At 37.2% G+C, this 27,081-nt stretch overlaps 1 protein-coding gene across 2 annotated transcripts; it reads left to right on the top strand.

Annotated features, from left to right (window-relative positions):
* Positions 1-927: 927 nt before the first annotated feature.
* Positions 928-23,882, top strand: CETN3 (centrin 3). 2 transcript variants are annotated; one of them, XM_038123681.1, is made up of 5 exons: positions 928-1,082; positions 3,092-3,227; positions 4,955-5,069; positions 7,716-7,907; positions 19,824-23,882. In XM_038123681.1, the coding sequence occupies exons 1-5, from the start codon at positions 1,066-1,068 to the stop codon at positions 19,871-19,873; spliced, it is 510 nt and encodes a 169-aa protein (XP_037979609.1). In that variant the 5' UTR covers positions 928-1,065; the 3' UTR covers positions 19,874-23,882. The 2 variants fall into 2 exon arrangements, with proteins under 2 accessions (XP_037979609.1, XP_037979610.1); XM_038123682.1 differs by lacking the exon at positions 19,824-23,882 and adding an exon at positions 11,370-11,818.
* The last annotated feature ends 3,199 nt before the right edge of the window (positions 23,883-27,081 follow it).

Here is a 27,081-nt window from a genome sequence, read left to right as displayed (position 1 = left end):
AATCAAGATCAAACATTGTTGGAATCCAGAACATCCCTCTGGGTGCCCTGGATGGCCAGAGCCGCTGGCAGGGGGCTCTGAGACCCTGGCATGCAGCCAAAGACACACGTGGGGTTTCAATCTTAGCCCATGGAGCAAATTACTAACTCTGTATGAAGAATTACAAGCCATACACACAAGTTTCGGTATTGTAGTAGAAGTAGTCACAAAGTGAAAGGAAGGATTTTTGAGTGCTGTACAGGGAGGTTTTAAGCCTTGTACGCAGGGGTCCAGGTTTTGTACATGGGGGTCAGGAGTTCTAAGATGGAGGGATTTGGGTGTGCCCTGTCCTCTTTCTTTCTCCTTCCTAGCCTCCATGTCTTTGGTGATGTTGGCACTCACAGATTGGTTTAGAGTAGAAAGTCACCATTCAATATAGAAAGTAGGCATTGGGGAAAAAGTATAAACATGCAGTACGTAATATATGATATAAAAGATGGCACCAGCCCCCTGGGAGGTCAGTGTGCCTTTGTCTGATCTGCTGAACGGGCCACAGCAGTTCAAGGAGAAGAATCTTTTAGATAAACAACAATAAACAACCTTGAGAATAGACAACAGAGGACTACTGAGTCTTTCTTTGAAGGCACGGGTTGGAGGAGAGACTTTTCCATCTTTCGGGGTCACCCCAATCCGGGGCTGGAAAACCCACATCTGGCACCCCTGGGTGGGCAGGAGACCCGACAAAACATCAAGAAACATTCTTCCTTAGGAAAACTTTCTCATGTCGCCCGTTTCGCGGCAGAAGCGGCTCACCGGCCTAACGCGCCGCCGGAAACCATTGCCAGCTCAGAGCACGGACCACCCCTTCCGCCCTGATTGGCAGGATTTCAGCAAATAGCAGAGTGCTTCGGGCTCGCAGGCGGGAGTTTATCGACCCTCGGCCAATCAGACCTAGGTAATTGGTAGGGGCGCGGCTTGAGCGGCGTCGTCAAGGGCAGGAGTGCAGCGTCGCCAGCTTGGACGCGGGCGGTCCGTGCAGAGGGGAGGCGGCACGTTAGCCGGACCTGGCTGCCTAGCAGCGGCACGATGAGCCTGGCCCTCAGGTCGGTACGAGCACGGCGCTTTCCTGCTTCCCCTGCTCGGGAGCGCGGGTGGGGGTCCCTCAGGGCCGCGCCGCCCCCGTTCGGGAGATGTTGGCGGAACGCCGGGCGCGTCAGGCCATGGCAGGGCCTGGGTCATCCCCGGCCTCCAGCCGATCACATCTGATCCCTTTGGCGCGGCCGGGGGCGGATCAGGCCCTTCTCTCTGCCGGAAGAGAGAAGGGTCCGGCGCGTCTGGCCTTGGGAGATTCGCTTCTGGGTTGTCTGATGTATTTTCAAAAGGCCTATGAATAGGCATAAAGTTAAACTGTTCGGCTTTGTTTTGTTTATAAATTCTGATTTAGTAGCTATTGCATAAAGGAGCCTGGCTTGTGAATCCCAATACCTGGCAAATTCTTGTCTTCGAGTGTAATTAATACGCTTACATGGCAACTGTTAGCCTTTATTTTCAAGTGTAAGAACTTCATGCCTAGTATGGTTAAAGTAGTTGCAGATGTGGCGCTGAACTGCTTCTATTTGAGTACTGCTTTTTCTTTTGATAAACTATTGTATGGTAAGCAGTAAATGAACACTTAAGTACCCAGATTGCTCTTTCAGAAGAGTTCGGTGTTAATCTGCTTTCAGATTTATAAATGGAGTTCTTCATTGCAGCTCACAAAATTTGGGCTCGCTAGGTCTGAACTATTCTCCCAGTCCTAATTACGTAGCTAGCTCAGAGTTATTTTAGTCCTTTCAAGAGTTGTAATAATCCAGAGCCTGTGTGAAATCATACTGTCTCAACTGGTCTGTTAAGGACATCTTACTCTTTGAGGGTATTGTGGTTTGAAGCAGGCTCAGTTTCTGCAGCTTGCACTTTTCTTGTCTGTATTTGGGATTTTTACTTCAGTGGCTGAAAGCTAAGTCTAGATAAGTGTTTAATCTTAGGATTTGATTAAAAGTAGCAAATTGTCAACAAAGAAGGGCATTAGGGATTTAGAAAGTTAATCTTGCAGTTTTCTGATCAGTAATCTATGCATTCTACACTTGATGCAGCGCTCAGTCTGCCTCTGGTGCAAAAGGACAAATGAGAATAAAAAGCCTATTCCTGAGAGTATAACATAAAAAATACAGTAATTTAGGTTAGGAAGGACTTATGGAAGTCATCTAGTCCAGCTTCCTTATCACAGCAGCTTCTACATGAAGCTGGCTGAGGATGCTAAGCACCTTTTATAGTTAGGTTCAAAAAATTTCTGATGATGGAGACTCCTTCCCAGTGGAACTGTTATAGCACGTCACCATATGCACTGGAAAATTTTTTTCCCTTAGATCCAGCTGCAGTTTCTCCTCCAGCTGCAGTTTTTTCCCTTTTTCGTCCTTTTACTATGCTCCTCTGAAAATATAAGTTTATTCCTAGACTAGCCGAAGAAAAGGGGTCTGTCTTTGAGCAAGATTTGCTGATTTGGAGGTCTTGTCTTTTTTGTATATACCAAAACAGAGCAAAAAAAAAATCTTCAAAGCAGTGTATATATGTGGGATCTAACCTGCAAGTACTATTTATCTAAGAACTGTTACAGGCAACAAAGCTGATTTGTAGCACCTAATGCTCGCTTTAGTAGCCAGACTGATTTGGCTTCCACTGGCCTGTCGGTCCCCACATTTATTTTATTTTTTTAAGCTACAGTGTAGAAACTGTTTTCACGGGTTGTATAATTTCAACTGCTAATCTAGTTTGTAACCTCAAGAAGCCTTTTTAACTGGTAATTTTTCTACCTTGTTGTTGTTGTTGCTTATTAACAAAAATTCCTGTGCTGGTTTTATTTTGGGTGAGAGATGGGAGGTGTCATTCATATCTCACAAGGTAATTGCTATTTCTAAAGTTATTTTAAACTGGGAATACAAGCTGAAAAAATATTGACTAGGTAAGCTAGTGATTCCTAAAATTATAGTGAGTTTCTTATTGGTGGAAAAGGCTATCTAGAGTGGCATCTTCCCAGTAGAAATCTGTTACACTACATTGCCTTTTCTTTATACAGGAATGAGCTCTCAGCAGACAAAACTAAAAAGAAGAAAAGAAGAGAACTGACTGAGGAACAGAAGCAAGAAATTAAAGATGCCTTTGAATTGTTTGATACAGACAAGGATAGAACGATAAATTATCATGAATTAAAGGTAGAAGTTTCCTTTCATTTAAGCAATTTTATAGCAGATAATATATCTGTTCCATAGTGAATTCTTAAGATGCTGGCTGTATCTTTAAAAGCTTCCTTCAAGATGTGTTGCTGGGTTAAAGGAACGAAGGAAAAAAAAAAAAAGAAAAAAAAGGGGGAAATATTCTGTTGGTGTAAGAATAAGCTTTTCTTCCCACTTTATATACTTCATACGTAACAGAATAGCATTGTAAATAATCCTAGTATAATTGCCGACCTGGGATAAGCTTGGACAGAGGGAAAAACTGTCCAAGGATAAGCTTGGACAGAGGGAAAAACTCTTGAAAAACTGTTTGATTATTTTTAAAGACACTGTATAACTTAAAGCTTGGTGTTGGTTTCAGATGTGTAAGTAAAAGATGTAAATCAGATTTGTAAAACTGTTGACTACAAGCCAGAGCTTATCTGTATTTTTCAAAAGAAAGCCTATGATTTGTAGGAATAAGGTGTGCTTTTTGAGGGAGGCTCAGTAGTTGCCCTTCCCAAAGAAGGATGCTCCTAATGATAGCTAATAGCAGATGGAGTTTAGGATGTGTTTCTAGGTAAGGCCTTCCACAGAAAGTCTACAGAGTAGTAAATGGTGTTCACTAAGCTCGCCTTAAATCTTGTATGCATTTATATTCTAATTAAGACATCGAGAACAAAAAAGTAGCTTTGGAGAGGCTAGTGTTTCTGTCACATATAGGGTGAGATTTTCTTTTTTTTGAAAGAATGCCTAATCCAGTTTATTTGCTCTATAGTGTGGCTCTAACAAGTAATTAGAAGAAGGAAAAAAGTCTTTTTTTTTACTTTATTTGCTGCTACAGGAGTGTGTTAGGTAGAACAATCCCCTTCTCTTTATTTCAGAGTTCACTTATTTTATCTTTGCTGGAAGTCACTGTGACTAGGGTTGTGCTGGGCACTCTCTTGGTTATGGTTATGCTTTTTCTGGTTATGGTATGCTTTGAATTCCCAGCTGTCATGATTACTTGAAAAGCTCTTTCTTAGCTGTCTAATCAAATACTGTCACCCTGAAGCTTATACTATGAAAGAGAAGAAGCACATAAAGAAAAAAACTACTTGTCCTCTTCTCTACAAAATCAGCATATAGCGTCAATTTTTGAATAACTACTTCAGTGGTTTTCCATGTGTGGTTAGCCTGTATTCATCAGTTTGGAGGAAGTTAGGGTGCTGTGTGCTGAGCAATTGCCTTCTAAGGTGAAAGGGGAAACTAAATGTGAACTTCTGTGCTAATGGAAAAGTGAAATGTAGGTTGTCTTCTGTGACTGACTAGAAAAGCAGTTAAGTCTTGTAGGACTTGTAAATCCATGAACATACACTTGCCTACAATTTGCAGAATGATTTTCAGTTTTGTCTTAAGAAGATAAGATTTTGAAATGATTTTGGAAATGAGGAATAAATTTACTTGTCCTGAGATGCATTTGGTCCAATCTGTAAAATCCCTGAAAATGCAAAGGTGTTTTTTTTTCTCACTGTAACTAGATGTTCCGTTTCCTCACAGTAGTTCTAAATGGTTTTAATATCCTAAGCTCTTTTTTCCTTTTATTTATTTATTTATTATTATTACTAAACCATTGGTATGCTCTTTCTCTCTTGGGCAAGAAGGTAATTACTGAAATCAAAAGGAAAATCTGTTAAATCTTTATTTTGATCCATATCTATGATCACACTCCCATTTTATTCCAAAAGGTGGCAATGAGAGCCTTGGGCTTTGATGTGAAAAAAGCTGATGTCCTGAAAATACTTAAAGATTATGATCGAGAATCAACAGGCAAGATCACTTTTGAAGATTTTAAAGAAGTTGGTATGTGTTTGTTTGTGTTTCTACCTCTTGAGATATTTAGCCTATAATAGTGAGTACAATTTCAAAGCTGTACTCTGTGGACTTCTTCAATTATTTAAGAAATAGAAGTGTGAGATTTGATTTAATATTTTGCTTAATATAGGTCAATAGTAAAGGAAGATAAATATTTGTTTTCTGAATTTTTAATTTGATATGTAGAGATGAATGATAGTTACAGTGTAAAAGGAAGTAGGGTATACACAATCTCTTTCAAGCTTACACAGAGGAATAAATGCTAGTTTAAAGTGTAGATGTTCTTGTCTTGATCATGGATCTTTGTAAGAATCTTCTTCCTGCTGTGGAAAAGGTATTTGGCATTGAATTTCATGGGAAGGAGTGCATACACAGACAAGCAGACTACAGACTTCATATATAAAGAAGATTAGAGAAATTGTAGTACAATATTTAAAATCTACTTCAAGAATTTTGAACTGTTGATAGAGCCAGTAGCACTAGTGGTGTCTTTCATCTGAAATTTGTGTATTGTGAAATTGTATGTACTTTGAGTTTGTAGTGATCTGCAGAATTTTAAGACTTGATGTTTCTTTGAAGATTTTAGGGGATTTTTGTTACGCATAATTTATGCTTTTGCATACAAGTTATGTTTACCAAAAATCTGTGTGGGTTTACATTTCTAGCTTATTATGTCCATTATAGTTCATTATGCTCATGATAGTCCATTTCTTCAAGGTATTGTACTTCTGTAGATTTTATGTAACAAAACACCCAATCCCCCAGTACTTGCTCTTGGCTACAAATAGCAATCATCTTAATGTATCAAAACAATTAGTGATTGAAATGTGGCAACATTTAATTGTTTTACAGATTAGTACTGGACAAAATGTCTTGTTAATGTCTGGTAATATTTTTATAGTTATATTTCAAGTTAGAGAACATTATTTTTGGTTCTTTTCTGATTCATAAAATCTGTGTGGACATATTAGGAAGAAAATGAATGTATTGACTTGATAGGAATACTAGTCTTAAAATTACAAATTACATTATGTACTACATTACGTAATATTGTATGAAATGAGTATTCTGTAATTACCATGCAATTATTTTTTAAATTCCCGATGCCCAGTCATGTTCATTGTTTTCTTGTTCTGTCCTGGCTGTCAATATAGACAGTCATTAAGTGCTGCAAGAAGGCAGGAAATTCTTGTAGAAAGAGCAGTATATACTTAAAAGGGAATTGAACCTGTTAGAAAATTTGAGTTGAAGTAGCATACTGCTGTGGTGCCATATGACCTTGACACAGAATTAAATATGATATCACTTCTAACAGAAAGACTGGGGAGTTAGATAAAACAGGTTATTGAGACATTAGCTGTGAAGAGCTGCTGAGTGTAGGTAAGCAATTCTTGAGCCATCAATTTCTCTTAATGCTCAACTGAAATACATAAAGATGCAATTATATTTTGTCTTCTACAGTTTTGCTCAGTTTTATTATTTATTTATTTATTTATAATTTAATATTAATAAATATAATTAAATATAAATAAATATAATTAATTTTTTATTATTTATAATTTATTTATTATTTTTCAGTTGTCTTTTTGCCACAAAAGGTAGAATTTTTCAAATTGTGTAATACTGTCATGCAGCACTGTTGTTTTAAAAGAAAATATTTAAATTTAGGGTAAATCTGCAGATATATAAACTTGATTGCTGTAGTTGGCTTGTATAAGCACGAAAAATTTTTTTCCTCTCAAGTTAGCTAAGCCAGAGCAGACATTCCATCTGCAGTTAGTAGCAGATGGTAAGTGGTTCTTTCTGTGCAAATAGTGTTGATTTGATTTTAATGGCTTGATAATACAAGACTAGCCCTGCAATGTAAGACTGGCAGGTCCAAAGATGTGGAGATACATCGTTGTTGGTTGGTCTGAAGTAATTACTGGAGAAGTACTTCATGAGGCAAGTTTGTATTTTCTGTTGTGGAAACTGACAAATGGCTTTCTTGAAAAGAATAATAAAGGCTGAAGAGTCCTTTCAGAATAGACACCTTGTAATTCATAGCAGCATCCTTTTCATAGTTCTGTGCTTAGTCTTTTTTTGTTTTCAGGTTTGGGGGGCTGGGATGTGATCACTTGGTTGGTTATGGGGGCTTTTGTGTTAGTGTGGCTTTATTTTTAAAACAGAAGTTCCGTGTGGATGTTTTTCTTCACTTACTGTTTCAGTGTTCTCCCCAGCTCAAAATTCTATCCTGATTAAAACATGTAAAGTAAAAAAAAAAAAAAAAAAATCACACCTTCATCTAAAAGAGCTAATGTTGTTTTTTTCTGAAAATTTGGAATTTTGAAAGAGAGGCAGCTTGTGTATACTTTAAATTCCTATTGGAAGATGTGAGGAAAGTGTGACTGTGTCTGAACTGCCATGCAGCTTTCTACTGCAACAGTTACGTCCCAAAGAGCAACTCAGCTTGGGAAAACAGAGGTTAGAAAGAGAGGTCAGTCAAAAACCTAACAAATATGCCCATTGAATTCTATAGAAATGTAAGAACAGGTGAAATCAGACGTGTGTTCTTCATGTTGTCCTAGTTTGCAAAGGTCATTTTGAGTTTACCTTTCTGAATTTTTTAGTCTAACTTAAGTATCCTTTTTGTAGTGACTGATTGGATACTGAACAGAGACCCACAAGAAGAAATACTCAGGGCATTCAGATTGTTTGATGATGATGACTCTGGTAAAATAAGTCTGAGAAACCTGCGCCGGGTTGCGAGAGAATTGGATGAAAATATGTCTGATGAAGAACTGCGGGCTATGATTGAAGAATTTGATAAGGATGGAGATGGAGAAAGTACGTGTTGGCAAATATAACACCATATCATTTTGTTCCTGATTTTGTTCCCTTTTTAGGTGTTATTTTGTTTTGAAAATGTCCTCTTTCATTTCCTTCTAGATTACCTTCATCTCAAGCATAATTTAGCTTACAAATAATGCAGATGATTGCTTTTGACAGCTACTAATCCCAGATTTTAAGAATCTAATTGATTCACCACCAACTCTTATTCAGCCAATGTCTATTAAAAGATGGGTGAAAGTGTAGTTGAAGGTAGAAGTAAGAGATTGTGTACCTACATTACATTTTTATTTCCTTAATAATCAGTAAAAGTGGTAAAGTGCTGAGAGAAAGTCTTTTGGTCACTTACTCAATATATTTTAAGTGGCAATGTGTCATTGTTGTGATTTCAGGGTTGGATAATAAATCATGCTGGAAGTAGCCTGGGTCTATGTAGGATCAGCTTGCATGACTCTTTTAAGATACTTCTGAGCCTTGGAGTGCTGAAAAGCATAGTGTGAAAAGTGGCTCTGCAACTGACAAGGTCCATACAGAGTAGGCTGCAGAAGGGACTTACTAGGTAGATAAAAAATGAATTAGCAAATCAAGTTTGATACTATGCTTGTTAAATCATTGTGAACACTGAAACTTAGAGTTTTTCATTATCTTCAAAACAATCTTATTTTTACATTAGAAACCTTAATACCTGAATTTTGAGGATCACTCAATTAAGACCTTGCACAGTAAGACTGTATTAGCTCATCCAGCACCATTCTTACAGGGTGGTGACTCATATCTTAGATTTCACTAGCAGGTCATCAGTTTTTCCTGTGACAATGATATTATGCTTGTGAGCATATGTTAGGCTCAAAACGCACATGTACTAGTGGAAAAAAATTGTGTTGTCAGCCTTTTGACAGGTAGTCTTCTATGCTATTCAATGTGGGTATTACTTTCGGAAGTTATAGCTGTAGAAGTGAGTGGAATTAGAATTCTTTGTGCAAATATGTTTTGTCATGCATTGATCTCCTGGATCTGCCAAATGAGATGTCAGAATTGTGGATCAATGTTCTTTTGTCACATTGCTATTTGGGTACTACATATGGAACACATACCATTAGTTCCTTTTAGGAGGGTTATTGAGTCATTGTTTTGTGCCAGTGCTACATTTTTTTAAATCAAATTGATCAGCTACGACTAAGTAGCTCAGTTTCCTCTTATTCAATCATCCATTCATTGTTTTTGTTAGAGCAACCAAGCAGAAGATTGAATATGGAAGAGGGACAGCATAATTTTTGTGTGCGGTGCTGTTTATCCTTAAAGTATTTAAGTATCCTGTGTATTTTTTGTTCTTTAAAGAAAACTGAGGCTGTTCCTAGCTTTTCAAGATTCATTCTGAGAAAGTTAATTATTCTGTGAATCACCATTTCATTTGTCTTCAAACACCTTGCAAATGTGTCAAAATCTTGCTGTCATCTATTTCTCCTTCTTTTCCTGCTTTCCAAAAAAATTTCAAATTGTTAATTGTTAGCATTTTTTATTGATCTATCAAATACAGGAATAATACCACTTTTGGTTTAAACCCTGTATTACATTTGAGAGATTGTTTTAAGGTATCTTGTATGGTACTCAGGTTACATGAACCCTTATGTTCCAAGCAAAACCAGAGTACAGTACTACACAGATGTCTGTCAAAGAAAGTATATTTGACGTATTTTTGTCTCCCTTAAATATGTAAATACTTTGGTGTTCCTGGGTTTAATAATTACTTCTGGTTTTGAGCACAACTAACTTGAAAAACTCCATGGTGTCAGTTCATGCAATTTTGATCATCTTGTGTGGATGCAACTATAGGAAACACTATCCAGTCCAAACCCACCTCTAAAAAAATACACACCTTTAATGCTTAAGATTCTAAGTCAATGTTCTCTTTCTATTAGCTGTGATTCTAGTTTGTTCTTGTATGATTATTTACGTCATGGAGTTGAGGGAAATCTGATGCCATGAAAAACAGTGCTTCTGCTTTCATGGTGCTTAACTTGTGAACAGATCCTATATCTGAAGGGGACTAATTGGGACTACTTTGGTCACTGGGAATTGTAACTAATCTGCTTTTTGAGGTTTCTTTGAATGTTCCAAAATTTGTCATTGTAGTGTTTTATTTCCACTTTATAGCGTGATTTTAAGGATGTTGTAAACCAGAGAATATTTTTGAGACTATGTTTGAATTTGTGCTGTTACTATGTTGTTACTGTGATAAAGCTGTGGAAATGCTTTTAAAATCATACAGTGACAGTATGTTTGTGTCTTAGAACTAGATGTAGCTATATGATGGACTGGTATTTCAGAGCATAGGGCCCTAAGCTAGACTAAATATACTTGCTTCCTATTTTTTTACATACATCACAGCAGGACATATTTAGGCTTTTTGATGTTTTAATTCTTTAACATAGTTGAATTTCTTTAATAGTCTTCTAGCTGTGAATGTAGTTCCTTCTTTGTTGTGCTTTTGTTTAGGAATAGCTTGGACATGTTGGCTGGGATGGATAATTGTCAGGGCTTTGTATGTCTCTTGTCTTTTCCATACCACCATCTTATTCTAATCATTTTCCAGAACAGTAATTAGTTGCAGAGTGAACATGTTCACTGGTTCACTCTTTTACAGGGGCTGTGTTTTAATGTGTGAGTAAGGTCAGTACCTCAGCTATAACTGCAGCAAAATAATTAATGAATGCTAATTAATGTATTATTATGACTTATTTTCTTCAAGTGCATTTGTGTAAAATTTCTGTTAATTATAAATGAAGAATGAAGAAAGTTCAGATGGGGAAAGGCTTATCAAATGTCCATTTTAAATCTAGCTAATTTATGGAATAATTGCTAAAGAGTCTTAACATTTGTTTTGTATTTGGCAAGTGTTACCAAATGTTGCATCTGGGAGACAGGAATAGCATTTTTGATCTGTGATGGTAAATTGGATCTAAATGTTTTGAATTATGATTTTAAGAATAAAACTGAATTCAGTCATAACTAACTAAGATATTGTTGCTTGAGAAGTACTTAATAAAATTTAGGTACCATTCTTAACCCTTTAAAATAATAGTATTTTGCATCTTACATATGGTTCTTGGGGATTTTTTCTCTATCATGTTTCACTTTTAGAATATTTTTACTTTTATAATTAGAAAAAATGTAAGTGATTATAAGTGAGCTAGATTCTGGGTTTCGTATTCCACATAATAAAGCTTGCATTCTGACTTCACGTTACATGAAAAAAAACTGTGCAAAACCCTTGTTCTAGAAGCAAATTTGTAAACACTTATAGTAATGGATCAGATGCAACAAATACTAACAGAGAAGCCTTTAAGTGAAGTACAGATATGCATTATTTTATTTTAAGGTATATTGTTGTTTGCTGTTTGTCTAATAATTTTCTTTTGTTTCCTTTTTTCTTTTCTTTTTTTTTTTTTTTTTTTGCAGTCAATCAAGAAGAATTTATTGCTATTATGACTGGAGATATTTAGCATTAGAAGAAAAGAAATTACTGACCACAAAAGGGAGGAGTTGTTGGCAGCTTCCATTACAATGTTTTGTACCTTCACTTTGGTAGATAGAGTGGTGCAGAAAGTTAGTTGTCACAGGACCAAAATAAAAACGGGTTATATGCACTGATAATTCAGTACTTTGTATTGTTAAATATTATCAGTAGGATAATTATCACTAGGATAACATTTTAGAGCAAGTTAGTAATGCCGCATTTCAGAATGTTTGAGTAACTTTGTAAAATAGCCTTGTCTCAGATTTCTACATTGTATTATATAAGAAACCTTTTGAGGTTCTTGACTTTGTGTTAGCATTAGTTGTGGCCTTAGTTTTGATACATAAGGTTTGAAAAACTTCCATTTTAATAAAACATTCTTTACTACTACTTGAAAGTCTTATTATTGTAGCTCAATTTGAGCTGAACTAGAAGGGTCAATGAATCAGAGAAAATGTTTTTTTTTTTCTTTTTTCATTTATAAGCTTTCACTTCTGCTCTTTTTGATGAACTGCAACATTAAATGGGCAAGCATATGCATCTTCCAAGATGGCATTTATTAGCTCTGTTACCCCTGTATGATAACAAATGACACACAACTATGCATGATTTCAAAACATGCTTAAATCACTTAGATGTCAGCCAGCAATTCTCTCTCTAGTATCCACAGTTCTGATAGTTGTGGAGACAATGACAGTGGCAAACTTCTGCAAGCTTTAGAATCTAATAGCAAAAAAACACTCCACATGAAATATAAAACGTATTTTAAAAATCCATTAAAAACCTGCAACAAACCTCCACAACTCCTCACCCGTATTTTGCAATCTTAGAAGATTTGTTTGGGAGGTGAATGTTTAGGGGAAAAGATACAGTGTTTGGGAATGAGCCTATGGATGGCTCTTAACAAGAGTTTCCTAGGATCAGTACGAGAATTGTCCAGTTCAATAGCTTCTGACTGTGCTTTTAATTTTTTTTTTTTAACTATTTCAGGGACACTTTTAGTTTCTGCAGACAAAGTGATAAAGAACTGGAAAGGTCTGTCATAGTCTTCAAAAAACTTTTTCCTCAAAAACCCTACCTTTAAATGTGCCAAGTTTTCTAACATGCTGCAGTGGTCTTTAGGGGGATGGTACCATCTCTGTAGATGGCTGGTTGATAGGTGACCACTTCTTATGTGTAACTCTTCCAGTAAGATGTACTTTGTGTCTTCTGAATTGAGGCCTTATTTCTAGATTTTGCAATATACTTGGTAAACCTTACTTTGTTCTTGCAGACATGGCAGCATTTGTTAGGGGCCAGGGAGCAATATATAACGTTCCATGAACAGGCAGTGACCTGGAGAGAGGTCTTGTAAGTCGCTCAGTGTGGGAGTGTCACAGAAGAAGGGAAAACAATCAGAATAATGATACTATTTTCTCAATAGTACTGGTACTAGTGTCTCAGTGTTCGGGTTTTACTTTTTTTCCTCATTTAATTGTTGTGGAGATTTTTGCATTTTGAAACAATTCTTGTTCTGTGCTGCTGACTGCTGATCTCACAGTTTTGTGTACTGAGGTTGTAATTCCTGTTGACTTTCCTGGTATTCACCAACCTGACAATAATTGTGTCAGATCAGAAACCAGAGCATGGTAAGATAATAATCTCTAAATTTGCAACTGTCAGCTTGGCCCCAGCATTGATGCTACATTTAATTCTCTGTGCTTTGTGGGGTTCACATCTATCCTGGTACTTTCTTTGTAGTCCTCTTGGTGTATCATAGGATACGGAGTCCCAGTTTTTTCTTGTTAGACTTTGCCTGATATAATAGAGGAAGCGAGTAATTTGGTGGCACATTTTATCATCTCTGTTGTAGAATACTGTCAAAGTTCAGCAGTCATCACTACGTATGTAATAGGTGTGCTGTTGAATGTCTCCCTTATTTCTGTACTTGCAAAAGTGGGTTTAGTGTTAAATGAGCAAGATCTGGATTGGAGTACCAGGGACAGATGTTCTTCTGTCATTTCTGCTACAGAGGACAGTGATGTCTGGTGGAAGTCTAAAAATGGCAGCTTGGGAAATGTTGTAATCCATTGCACTGAAATCACTGGAAGCTCTTTTTAAGAGCTTATAGTAACAATTGTTTATAACTGTGCCAAATATCAATAATCCCATTAATTAATCTCTAATTAATCGCATGCAACTTTGAGGAAATTGAGAACTTTCAAATTAATAAAACTACCATGTTGGAGTGCCGTGTGCACCAAATACTACTCTACTGGCTTATTTTAGAGTTGTCTTTTATGTACTAGGTTTGTGACATCAGTCATATTTGGCTTATGTTTATTCATGCAAAAGTTTCCATGGCACAGTTAAGTCATCAACAGTCAGACAATGTTAAGGTTACATGTGCTGCAACATGTGAAGGCTCTGCTTGAATTGAGAAACATCTTGAGTGTTTTGCTGGTGTGCTTGACTCTACCATGTAGAGCAGAGCTGTGCTTAACTGTGCTGTTGGAACTTGGCAAAGAGGAAAAGAGAAACTGATCACTTGTCTGGCAACAGAGCAGAGGCCAAAGAGGCAGTTTGTGCCTGGAGGCATGAGCACAGAGCCACTAGGAAGGCACACAGCTGGCCCTGAGCTCTAAAGCTAAGCCACAGGCCTGCATGAGAGGAATGGCAGCCCAAAGGGGAGGGCATCAGGTTGATCTCTTTGTCTTTGGACTCTCTAGTTCATAGTAGAGCTTATGGATAGAGCTTCTTTTCCTGCACTGTGGCTGCAGCTCAGGAAGATGTTTCTGTTGTGACTGGCATTGTAGGAGATTGTGAGGTGGTTAAGACATGAAGCAGAGCGTGGAGAAATCTTTCAGTTGTTAAATCCCTAGAATAAGAAAGTTTTGCAGCCTATGTGCAGTTCTGGGATATTACAAAGTAAACTTTGTTAGCAAAAGTTTTTATCACGAATTACACAAGAACAGAGGATAAGGACAATTGCACCAAATCCATTTGCCCTGCAGATTGCTTGTAGTTGCTCATAGCCCGTCACACAGTTGGAGGTTTTTTGTGGACTCCTATCTGATGGATGCATTGCTCTGTTAAGACAAATTTCAGAAGAAAGCACCTTGGAATTGCCATTTATTTCCTCTAAAGAGAAAGGTCTTCAATAACTCTCTTTTCTGCCAGTGAGAAAAATGGATACCAGAGAGTGAAAGTGGAAAAAAAAAACCCAACCTGTTTATTAACAAAAAACCCCAAACAAACAAAAAAAAAAAAAAAAAAAAAGGTGCCTGAAAAGTAGAGAAAAAGAAAGAAAGAAAGAAAAAAAAAAAGAATAAATGCTAGATATTGAAGCCCCCCAGAGACCCAACAACGGCCTTCTTTCGGCGGTCAGGCAATTTCCCCCTTGGTGCAGTTCCGGTCACAGCCGGTAGAGGTGCTGGTGGCTCCCCAGCTAGGCCGGGCCGGTGCGGTGATTCTCCTGCAGCTGCAGGTGGCGCTGTAGCGAGTTTCAATAAGCTTAGTCACAGCACCAAAGTAAAAACGGGAAAAAAACCCCAAAAAACAACCAAACACCAAAACAAAACAAAAAAGACTCAAACAAACAAAAATAAAATAAAAACAACAACTCCAAAACCAAAACAAAAAACCCCTACACAAACAGCAGGATAAATGGCGGGGGAGGTGGTGGGGAGGCACGGCAGCTGCCCCATGGCACAAAACAGATCAAAACCTCTCTAAGTGGGATGGGATAATAGACCAAGACACACTTATGTAAGCAACCCTTTATTTGTTTTGGTTAAACTGGATCCTACTATTAAGTAGTAAATGGCTGTAACTGCAACTTGCCTTAGTGCAGGAGGAACCTGCTTGAAGCAAGAGCTGTGTTTTCTTCGACCTTTCAATTAAGTCAGTAAGTTATAGAAGATACCAACTTGCACAAGGAAAACTTTTGTATAACTCAATTTCTGTACTTACCACAGATGTAAGTCTGTAGGGATGCTTAGAATGTTCCTATTTTTAAGTAAAGAAAGAAAAACAATTCTGCAGAGGGGAAAAAGTGGGACAGTGTTTTTGGTGCTTCCCTAAGGTACAGCAAGGGAAATATCTGGACAAATCTATTCAGACACTCTTACTAAGATGTTACACATTATCACAAAATCAGTAGAAGGATCATATACTTCTAAAGAATGTGCAAGTGTCTTTTATGATTGCACAAATGGTACATCTACTGCAAAACTGTTGCTAAGCAAATGGAACACATTGGCAATTACCAGCAGTCAGAAGTGATAGCTCTCAGAATACAGAAGTGGGAAATTTCCATATGTAGGTCTTTTTGAAATGACATATGAGCGTATTGGTGGTGGAAGTTGTATTTTCCACCTTTTAGCCTTTACTATTTCGAAAACCACTTATAAAAGAGTATTTAAATGAATTTCAAGGAAGAAATAAATTTAAAGGAATAATTCCTTTAAAATCTTCCTCTTAAAGGGATAAAGAATGGGTTTAGTAGGAAGGGGCTGCTTTTCTAAATAAGATAATTTAAAATATGTAGCAGAAATGATGTTATAAGATATGGATAATTTTTTTTAATTGCAAACTATAATTATGAATGTTTTATTTTAATTATAATTTAATGAAATGAACTTCTGAGAGGTCTTATTTGTTTGATTTTTTTTAGCTTTTAATTTTTTTTTTAAATTTTGTTGTTTGGTTTGGGGTTTCTTTGTTTGGGTTTGGGTTTTTTTTTTTTTGTTAGTTATGGTTTTGGATCTTTTTCTTAAGTGACCTTGAAGTTTGACTGATTTAAAGCCTACTTTTTTGGCGTGGAAAGGATTTTGACAATTTGTGTTAGCAAAAGCTTGCAGCAATTCACATCAAGTTCTGTAGCCTCTTCCTTCTTTCCCAGGTGTTGGCAGGCACTCTTCCCATTCCTCTGCTGGAGTCAGAGACATTACAGCACAGTGACTGTCCCAGCTATAAATTAAAATATAGGAAAATAAAGAAATATATTCAGGAACAGTTGCCATTGAAAAAGGAGTTGTGAAAACTCTTAAAATAAAAAGATCTATTTTAACCCACTTGTGATGGGGCTAAAAAAGTCCAAAACCCAGCCAATATGTGCTCTCCTGGGTAGTGAAAAGCAGAGGTACACAAAGAGGTTAAAACAAGAGTAGTGTGCTGTACCTGAAAAGGAAAGTATTAAAATGTCTTTATGGTATTTTTGATAGCTATATATATATAAATTAAAAAAATCACATCCAAACTACCCAATTAAATTAAATCAATAAAAAATGCTAGTTAAGTGTAGATCATACTGGGCCACCCTTAAAAAGATATTAAAAAAAGGCAATGATTCAGTTATTCAGCCCCCATTGGAAGTTAGGTATTTCCCCACTACTCCTAAAAGAGCAAACCATAATCCCACTGTCTTAATGAAGACTTCTTCAGTTAATAAAATAGGTGCTGATGTCTGGAGCTGTGTGAGTTAATTAATTATGCTAGTTTATAATGACTGCCACATTTATGGAAGCAGTTGCAATGCTAACAGCATCTAATTAATTTCTCTGTGAAACACTGAATTTCATGACTTGGAAAAGTGTTAGCAGGATTCATTTTTCTTTCTCACACAGTTTTTTTGTTTGAAAAATTGTTTATGCCCTACCCAGGGCAATCTTCACAGAAAGATTTATTTATATTACTATTGTTTTAAAACATAGATGTTCAAGATGTTACGTGATTGCTTAATGAGACAGTTCAATAGGAATATATATCGTTTCGGCTGTGCATTATGTTTTTAAAAAGTTGCACAAAAGTTAACCATGTCTTTTTATGTTCACTTTCCTAAAAGCAGCAACTTTCACTTAGTAATCAAATGTGATACTTAGCTGTATTCAGAAAAATGAAGGACAAAATTAGTCAATTACGGTTTTACCCACTAGGGGGACCCATTGTTACGACTAAAAGTGAAGTGGACTCTGAAGTTTTAAGTAAAACCAGTGTAGTCAAATGTCAGGTGGAATTTTCATACCTGAATCTTTTCTCTCTCGGGATGCACGCACACCATAAAAAAAAAAAAAAAAAAAAAAAAAAAAAAAGTTTGTGGGCTTTTTCTATCCATTTACACGAAATTTGCCAACTAAGAGGCAACTTCTGTGCATCACAGATAAGAACTATTTTGCATGTATTGAAGGCTTATGTTTCTGTGTTGCGTCACTTTGCAGATATATAAAAATAGACAAAAACCAAATATTTGGTTGCTTGTGGTGTGCAGAATTTACTGAGAAAATATGTACTTATTCAAAGATACATTCATAATTTTATTTGATTTTATATCTGAATGTGTCCTTTTTTTGTGCTGATAGCCAGATAGTATACTCATGTCCTAATTTTTTCTTGCCTCAAGCAGTCACCCTGCTTTACTCTGGGCTTTGCAACTCAGTGCTCTGCTCTTACAAAGGCTCCTTGCTATATCTTCTCATGTACATTTCCCCTCTACTAGGCTCAGCTTTGTTCCAATTGTGCTGCCCATCACACTGTCCTTCTTGTCTCCTGGTTCTGAGGTGGTACAGTGAAGAGGATCTGTGGCTGACCTGTCCCTTAATTCATGATTCATCCCCTCTGCCATGCCACTCCTCAGCATCCTTTTTAGCTCCTGCAAGGACCTCGCAGCTTGGCTTGTCTCTGATCCTCCCCCCTCTTTTCACTAACACCATCCCGGTCTTTACCTTGCTGAGGTAGATTAGTGAGGAGCAGATTTCTAAAAACCAGGAAAAAAGGGTCAGAAAATTTCTACATGGCAGCATTTCTTGATCAGTGATCACCCTGATAGGTGGTGTTACATCTTTTCTCCTCCTCCTATGTCCCTGTCTGGGTGGGAGGCAGAAGAGGAGTGACATTTTCTTTTCTTTGTTCTGTTGCCTTTTATCAAGATCAATTTGTCACCCAAATTCTAAAAAGTTAAAGCAGCATGTTTTTTAGATGTGAAGTAAAAAGCAATGTAATTTATTCCTGTATGCCTAGAGTGAAGTTATCTTAATACTGTTTCTAATGCTATCAGTAACTATTATTTTTCTCAGAAAGGAAGCAAAGCTTTATTTATCCTCGCTATTTCACATATTTATTATTTTAAATTCTTTCCCAGTTGTGGTGGGAATGTGATGCAGTAACATTTCTTTTGTTTTTAACAAGAGTTTTGTACTTAAATGTGCTCAAATGAGTGAAAATGTATTTTTGAATTAGTATTTACTGAAGTAAAATGTTCTTCCCTTACATCAAAGACTGATAAACATCTGTGCTGTGTAGCCATTAAAAAAATTTCCAGCAAAGGGCCTGTTTGGTTCAGTTCAATGGCCCTTTCTGACACACGTGCAGAACACTGAGATGAAATATTCAGGTCACATTTGAGTAAGTAATGAATCTGCAGCTTGATTTCCATAGTGAAAAACAGGAGGTGGCCCTCTCAGTCACCAGCGTCTTGGCCCTTGATCCTCATTTTTTCAAATTCCAAAGGACTTTCAAATTCCTCTGCTACCATTGGAAAATAAGAACCTACACATCCCTCGGAAGTGACTTTCACTTCCTAAATCACGAAGTTGCTTCTGTTACGCTCATCTTGTGTTGGAATCCTGATACACTACCTGTGGCAGACTTCCAGGTAGTTTTTTTTACAATGTATTTATTATTCATGAGAGTTTAAAAAGAGGATAAAAAAAACCTGCAGAAAATTGTGTATGGTTGTGATAAAGTTGAAGGATAAATCTGCACTCACTTCTCCCCTATTAATATGTCTTACAGAGCTGAGCCCAATGTTGGCCTTTCTGTGCTTGTCTTTGTGAATCCAACACACCTAATTATTCCAAATACAGAGTGAAAGGCAGGCATTTCCCTCTACTTCAATGAGATGAAACATGATACATGTCAGAATCATGGGGAATGGCTAATATTTTGCAAATGGAATGAAAATTAAACGTGTATAAGTTCTCTAGTCCTCATGTTCTTGATCTATCCAGAGACCTGCCCCAGAGAGCTGCACTGGAGCAGCTGGAGAGGCAGCGTTAGGATGGAGCACAGTGGGGGAGGTTTTGTCCCAGGTGCTGTAGGCTCTGCTGCATATACCAGCAGAAGGGACATTGTCTTCTCCTTGCTACCATTGTAAAGTGTGGTATCTCAGTGCTCACCTAACTGTCTGTGATGGATTAAGTCACATAAGGTGCAAACTTACACCTCTTCTACATTTTTTGTAGGCTAGCATTTGTTTCTCTTTTTTTTTTGTCACGGGCATCAGAGACACAAGGGATGTTGACATATGAAATTATAGAGTCTTTGCACCTACAAGATATTTGTCTTTTGAAACTTTGCATTGTGATAATTAAAGGCTCAGCTGTATTTAACTGGTACCTGTACCGTTGCTTTTTTTTAAGGTTCATGGAAGGCAGTGGAGCTGTTGCATCTCCTGTTACAGCGCAACTGAATACTGGATAGGGTCTGGAGGCTTCAAATTCTTATATCATGCTAGTTTTAGGGGTCTTCCATGGGAACCTTCTGCAGACATCTGACAGTGAGTTCATGGTGCTGTACTGAGTACATCAGGCTGATCTGTGTTAGAACACAGGCTTCAATGCAAGGAAATGTGTTAATTCCAATTTTGTTCTTGAAAAAAATAAAGGACAATATATGTAATCTACTAGGCAATCACTGTTTTTAAGCTGCTATGAAGATCTGTGATCAATAAGAGATAGAATAAATGACCTATAATGCCCCAATGATAATAATAGTTATGACCTTGTAATTTAATACAGGCTTGTAGCATTTAATTTCTTGTTTTTTCATATTGCTCAATGAACATTTAAAAATGTGCAGTAAGTTTTATATCAGATTTCATTCACTTGAAATCATAAAAAGATTACTTTTTCTTTTCTTTAGCAGATCTAAAAATCAAAATGACCTAAATGTGTTGCTAATCTAATTTGATTGCAGCCTGTAAACTATGTGTTTTAGAGAACCCAAGAATCTGGTGGCTCTGAGTCTGTTTTTCCCTTTAGTTTTGGAAAGAACTATTTACATGGAAGGGTAATGATATTAAAATTAATAAACTAAGGAGTGACTGAAAGAAATTTGTGTGTTCTGAAATTGATAAAATGTGTTCTCTTTGTCTAAAAGTGAGTTGGTGCCAAAAGAGTGGTCTCAAACTCATGTGAAAGATTAATTTCATTATTTGTTTGTTTGTTTGCATAGCTTACAAAATCTCTGTGTAAATAAGCACTACATCCTAAATCCAAACTAGCAAGGTCAACAGCACTGTTTATTTAGGCCAGAGTATACAATTTAAGCACCCCAAACCAACTAATACAAACAAGAATATAATTACTACTAATTCTTACTATTTTTTTGTAAACTGTTCCTGGTGTATGACAGATTCTTATGCTTGTTTTATATTCTGAGACACATAGTAATATGACTCCAGTATCCCTCTTTTAAATTGCTATAATGTTAACTGCAGTTTGAAATAACTGCAAAGTTTAATAATCTGTAGAATTATGTGAAACTGCATTTTTTTCCTTCATGAACACCAGTTTTTTCTGCTCATTAGAAGCAAACTTTTTGAATTGTAACTGGCATCCTTCCTCAGAACTTGATCTAGGAGTGCATGATAGATTTGGATATTTTGCTATATTTGCATTTTAAAATCCTAACTTAGAAAAGACAAACAAATGTAAATCGTGGGAATTCAGTGAAAGGAATCCAGAAAATCTACCAGGATCTACTAACTTGCCATTTAATCTAAATACAAAATAGGCACAGCAGTTGGGCAACTGTATGTTTATATACAGCTCCACATTTTTGACTGAAAAGAGAGCTTTCTTAATATAGACTAAAGTGTGATTTTGCATGAAAAAGTGAATCTGTAAACTTAGCATCATGTTTATTGTCTCAGTGACTTTTCAAATTCCAAACTTGATATGTACACTGGCACAGCAACTTGTTTATCCTATCTAAAAGCTCAGTCTGAGGTCAGCAAGTCTAGCTACATTCAAGGGCCCAAAATGAATGCAATAGTACATCTGTGGGAATGGTTGCATAATTCAACATCTTACCAAGTCACCACATCAATCCAGGGTTGTGGTGGTGAGGACTTCTAATAATGCTTCTGCCTTGTCTCTAAGCTTCTCCACCCTATAATGTGTTTTCCTGTCTTCCTCCCTTCTGTTTTCCACACAAAAGGGAAAATGGAAATGCCTGGTTTCTTCCCAAATGACTAAACATTGAAGTAAAGACTGGGAAAACAGCAAGGCTTTCAAATGAAGGAAGTACTTTTCTTGTTGCTAACCTAAGGCTAGACTCTGTTAAAGGAGTCATTCACCAGTAGCAAATCCTTTTCCATGCAGCCTTCCAGTGTCACCAGCTCAGCTCATCCTGCAAGGCACTTTTTAGATGGATTTACACCACCACAGTCCCATTCCTGGCAACATGTAGGCCTGGGTAAACGGGAGGAATGTGTGTACTTAATACCTGAGGCAACCCTGAAGTCCTTGCTGACAAGTGCCTTCACAAGACATAGAGAGCCAATCTGTGATTTCTAAATGCCACTCTGAAGATGAGTGCAAGTTACTGTATTTGGTAGGGCCATGGCTGTAATGCACAAGTACACAGAACTTTTATTGTCTGTAAACATGGTACAAAAGAGCTGATTCAGCCTTTTTGAAGGGGACAGTGCCCTGCAGTCCTAGAACTGCATAATGCAAGTCAGCTCACCTGTGAGTGGAGTAGTTATTAGAGCACTCTGTCACTACCATTGCAGTCTTAGTCAGGCTGTAAATGTCAGGTTGTTTGGTTGCTGTTTTTTTTTCCTAATACATTGTGAAAGACATTGTGAAAGGATGCTGCTTCAGCATTGTGTGATGAGATCATTTGGTTTCAGATAGCCCAAGTATAACTCCAAGAATGTCCTGCTGAACATCTACACAAACTGATTTTCCATCCTGAAAGATTTTCTTGTATTAATAGAAGAGGTTTGGTGATGATTTTTTGGTTTGGTGTTTTGGGGTTTTCTTTGGTTTGTGTTTTTTTTGTTTTGTTTTGTTTTGTTTTTTGAACAGAAATTAAGTTGTTACTGAAAAACAAAACAGGCTGCCATCCCTTTTTCTTTTCTGGGCTAAAGTCCAATTTTACACAACAGTCACAGAGAAAAAGCAAACACATCTCTAGATTCAGCAAGAAATATTAAACCAGTATGTAAGTTCTGTCAAGATAAAATACCTTTGTGATTTACATTACAATTAATCCTGACCTTTAAGTCTTGCAGACTAATCTGTAAAGTACTTTATCACTGAATCAACATGTGAAACTGCAGCAAAGTGACTGTTTGTCCCACTGTGGTGCCACTGAAGAGCACATAGGAAAGCAGATTATAGTGCATGGTGCCCCATGCATCGCAGCTGTGATGTAACTGAAATATCTACTGTGGATTAATAGAGTGACTTGCTACTGCTGTAGGAATTGAAAGTTAATATTTTTATGAATACAGAGCATATAACATTTAATTTACATGAATCAGGATATTTAGAATTAAGTTTAAAAATCTGGGCTGGTTTTCTAACAATAATTCTCAGATCGTTTCCTTATATCTCGCTGCCCTCATAAATTTTATTTCCATTTTTTTTAAGGATAAGTTGTGTGTCAGCACAGATATTGCAGCCTTAATTTAAACTTTTTTGGCTTTTGTCTCTCAACACATGTTGTTTGAATGCAACCTTTAGTAGATGTGTCATTTCTGGCACTTCATTTAGTCTTCTCTTGTTCTTTTTTTTTTGCAGGGAAAAGAATCCTCAGAATGAATATTTCAGTTTCTTTAATTTACCCAGTGGTCACTACCAGACAACACATAATATTCACCAGATGGTGTAAGCAGGTTATCAAGTAGTTATTAAAACAGGAGTTCTTGACACATTATCCAATAACAAAGCCCCTAATTTTATTGTGTCATGGCTTGCTTGGAGCAAGTGCAGTATACAACTTCCTCATGACGGAAAGAGGAGGAGTATATACTGCCCAGTGACAGGACTTGAGTATATGGTGTGAAGTGGTCTCATAGGAGGTTCAAGATGGGTATTAGAAAAAGGTTCTTCACCCACAGGACACTGAAACAGGCTCCCCAGGGAAGTGCTCACAACATCAGGCCTGACGTGTTCAAGATGTGTTTGGACAATGTTCTCAGGCACATAGTGTGACTCTTGGGATGGTGCTGTGGAGGCTGAAGAGTTGAACTTGATGATGGCCCTGTGGGTCCTTTCCACCTCAGAATATTCTGTAATTCTTTGAAGTGTTGGTAGGAACCTGATACCATGGAAAAAGTTTATCTGGTCTTTCTCCAGTCTTTGGGTCATGGCACCAGTTTCTATTTTAATTTTGTTATATGTATTATTCCAAGGCCACTTACGTTGTCTGATACATGTCAATCAATATATGTCGCTTATCTTGGAGCTTTCAGTTGCCTGTGTGTCATTCATTACACCTTCTGAACAGGACGTATGTGTATATATTATGTTACAGATATAGTCAATTGTTACATACACATAAAATATACATATTTTTACATGTATATATACACATATATGTATATCTTTTTTGTTGGTCATATATACGTGTATTTGTATGTGTGTGTATATATATATATATATATATATATTTATATTTATAGTTATAGTTATAGTTTTAGTTATATATAGTTATATATAAATTAAAAAATCTATTGGGATTACTCAAGCCTGCCTGTGATAAACTTGGATCTGATAATCTAGGTCAAATCAGGAAGAAAGAGAGGAGGCCAATAGGAAACATGCTGAAGAAATAGATGGGACACTGATGTGCAATATTACAAAGAGAGATAAACAGTTAAAAGCTGGAAGGCAAGTTAAAAGTGTTGTAATGAGAGAAGGAGCTGCAGAAGCTAAATATTCTAAACTATAATCAGTGGGAAGCTGTTTGGCAGTGTAAGATTTGCAGTTTTGTACTTGCTGTGGTTCTGAACAGAAGTCATTGAAGATTTTCTGATTTTTTTTCCTTAAGACAAGTTTAGAAAGTGTCTAAATCGGTGCTTTTACAACAAAACCATTTTCTGTCAATAGCTGCTTTTCAGTTTCACTTTATTTAGATAATATTTTTGGCAGAAAGTTTTGAAATTGCTCGACTGAATAATTTGGACAATTTTTTAAAAATTAAAATATTTCAGTTCAGTGGTGTAAACAATTTCTTGGGAAGCTTAAGCTCAAAAGCAGCTAATATCAAAATGAAAATTTAGAAGTTTTGGGAAGGGGAGAATTTGAGAAATTTCACAGGTTTCAAGTGTTGGTTTGTTCATATCGTTCCTTTGCTCTTGCCTTTGATGGTTTCCACTGAGATTTCACAGGTTTGACTGCCACATTGCTGGGGATACATTTACCTCCAGTAATCTACTGCCTGCCTGTGGCAGGGGGTTTGAAATTAGATCTTTAAGGTCCCTTCCAACACAAATCATTCTATGGTTCAATGATTCCCTAACTCCTGATAACATTTACCTCTTACATCACAGCAGTGATGATGCCAAGGTTATATTTATACTGAAGGACACGTCAAAGAGTGACACTGGACTCTAACAGATGCTATAGGAATATTGTTTATTCCAAACTGTTCAGACATACTGTTCTGGATGTTTCTCATTAAAAAAAAAAAAAATTAAAAATATTGAACAGCTGCATGCAGACAAGAAAGAAGTGCAGATATTTCAACCAGATGCTAGTGCTATTTGCTTCTTAAAGCCCTCCCCTTATATGCTCACCTGGAACCAGGTCAGGATGTGAGTTAGCAGTCAGTTAGACCAACCGAGGAGTCATCTAACCACAAAACTGGAATAAGAAAGGATGGGATATAGTGCTGTTTCATGCTTCCAGTTGGAAGGGAGCTCCATGCATCAGAAATGCATGGGAAAAGCCTGTTTTCTTTGGCTCTTAACTCTTTAGGAGTCTTCCACAGGAAAGAAAAAAAACATAAAAGATCTTGTGATGAGGAAGTTCTATTGGGTTTGTTTATTCCACTGCCTTGCCTGTTCTGTGCTCACGCATTACTCTTCCATGGTCACTGCGTCCAGTAACTCCAGGTGAAAGTTGCCCTCTCTAGGTGTGGCACTCATTTTCCAAGTGAGTTTATTTAGCAGTTTTCTCTTAACCCTGGTCTTCTAAACAAAATGCACATCATCACATGAAATAGGCTTGCAAAATAGTTTTCTCAAAATAATACGTATCAAAGCCTCTCTGGAGAAGTACTCAGGCTTGTCCATTTACATGAAGATTTTACAGCAGCTTGTCCTGAGATGTTCCTTGTGGTTCTGTTCAATACAACCTTAAATATTTAATCAGGTCTTAAAACACCGGAGTCTGTTCATTTACTTGAAGTTGGGGTGGGAGGTTTCCCTTCCCTGTTAATTTATAGTTTTCACTCTCAATTACAGAGCAGCTCTACTTTTTGAAAGATCCTGGATTTTTTAAAAAACACTTGTGTCCAAGCAAAAAATAAAAAAGACCAAAATGTTAAACACAAAATGTTTCTGCACATTATTTTAGATTCCTTGGTAACCTTCAAGAGCTAGTTAATGACAGCATGCTGCAAACAGCTGGCCTCCTAAATTACACTGTCAGCTTCCTGTCTGTTCATGTGAGTATCATTCTTGGACACAACCCCCAAAGTAAGTAATTTCTTACAATAAGAAAAAAAGAGTGTGACTTTATGAGACTGCTCTCTAAGAAGAGTGCAGTTAATCTCAGCAATCTGTTCACAGGGTTTAGAAAGCTATCACTGGAACAAAAAAGTACTTTTCTAGAGGTATTTTTTTGTTTTGTTTTGTTTTTTGTTCCCCCTTCCCCAAGTTGCAAATCAATTTTTGGAGGTTTTTCTAGGGAACAAAGGCTTGGCCAGGCAGTCATAAGCCTATTCATATCAGTGGTGGTTTGGGAGGGTTTAACATAAGCTGTATTGTGTGCTGGCTGTAGTGTCTGCATGTGTGGTTTAGGGAAGTTCTCTCAAAAGCCAGCACTGCAAATGTCAGTGGGCTTGTGATTTTCATCCACAGGCCAGGCTGCTCCTGTCACAGGCAGTGTGCCATTGGCTTCAAAGGTGGACTTTGAGTGCCTTACAGATAATGGGGAGCAAATGCCTCTTTGGGAGTAAACACAATAAAAAAAAAATCCCTGACACATGAGATGAAGATGTGATCATAGGGAAGTGCTGGTTTCTCTACTGAAATTCCCTGCTGTGTTGATGTCCCCAGAGGCACACTAATGATGTCTACACGTATGATAAATGTTTCCCAGAGCACTGAACTTTCTATCAAGCCATTTTTGTATTTGATGATATTGAAGGTCCAGGTCATTCCTGAAATTGTTCCTTCCACCTGCTCTCTGTGAATGAATCTGCTCAGTGTGGGGTGTGGTGGTCCTTCCTCCCTTCCCACATTTCCAGGCTTGGCCCCAGGCTCCCCACCTCAGGAGTGTCACCCTTTTCTACAGCAGACCAACAGCCATGTGATGGGTTTTTGAGTGAATGGTGTTTGGGTTCTGTAGGCACTGTATCCTTGTGCATTTCAGTTTGTTGGGCACACTTGGCTCCTTCTTCTGCTCCTGCTCCTGTAGGGACAAGCTGCCACCATGC

Source organism: Motacilla alba, chromosome Z (genome assembly GCF_015832195.1).
Source record: "Motacilla alba alba isolate MOTALB_02 chromosome Z, Motacilla_alba_V1.0_pri, whole genome shotgun sequence".
Classification (NCBI taxonomy): domain Eukaryota; kingdom Metazoa; phylum Chordata; class Aves; order Passeriformes; family Motacillidae; genus Motacilla; species Motacilla alba.
This window is presented reverse-complemented; position numbering and strand designations above follow the sequence as displayed.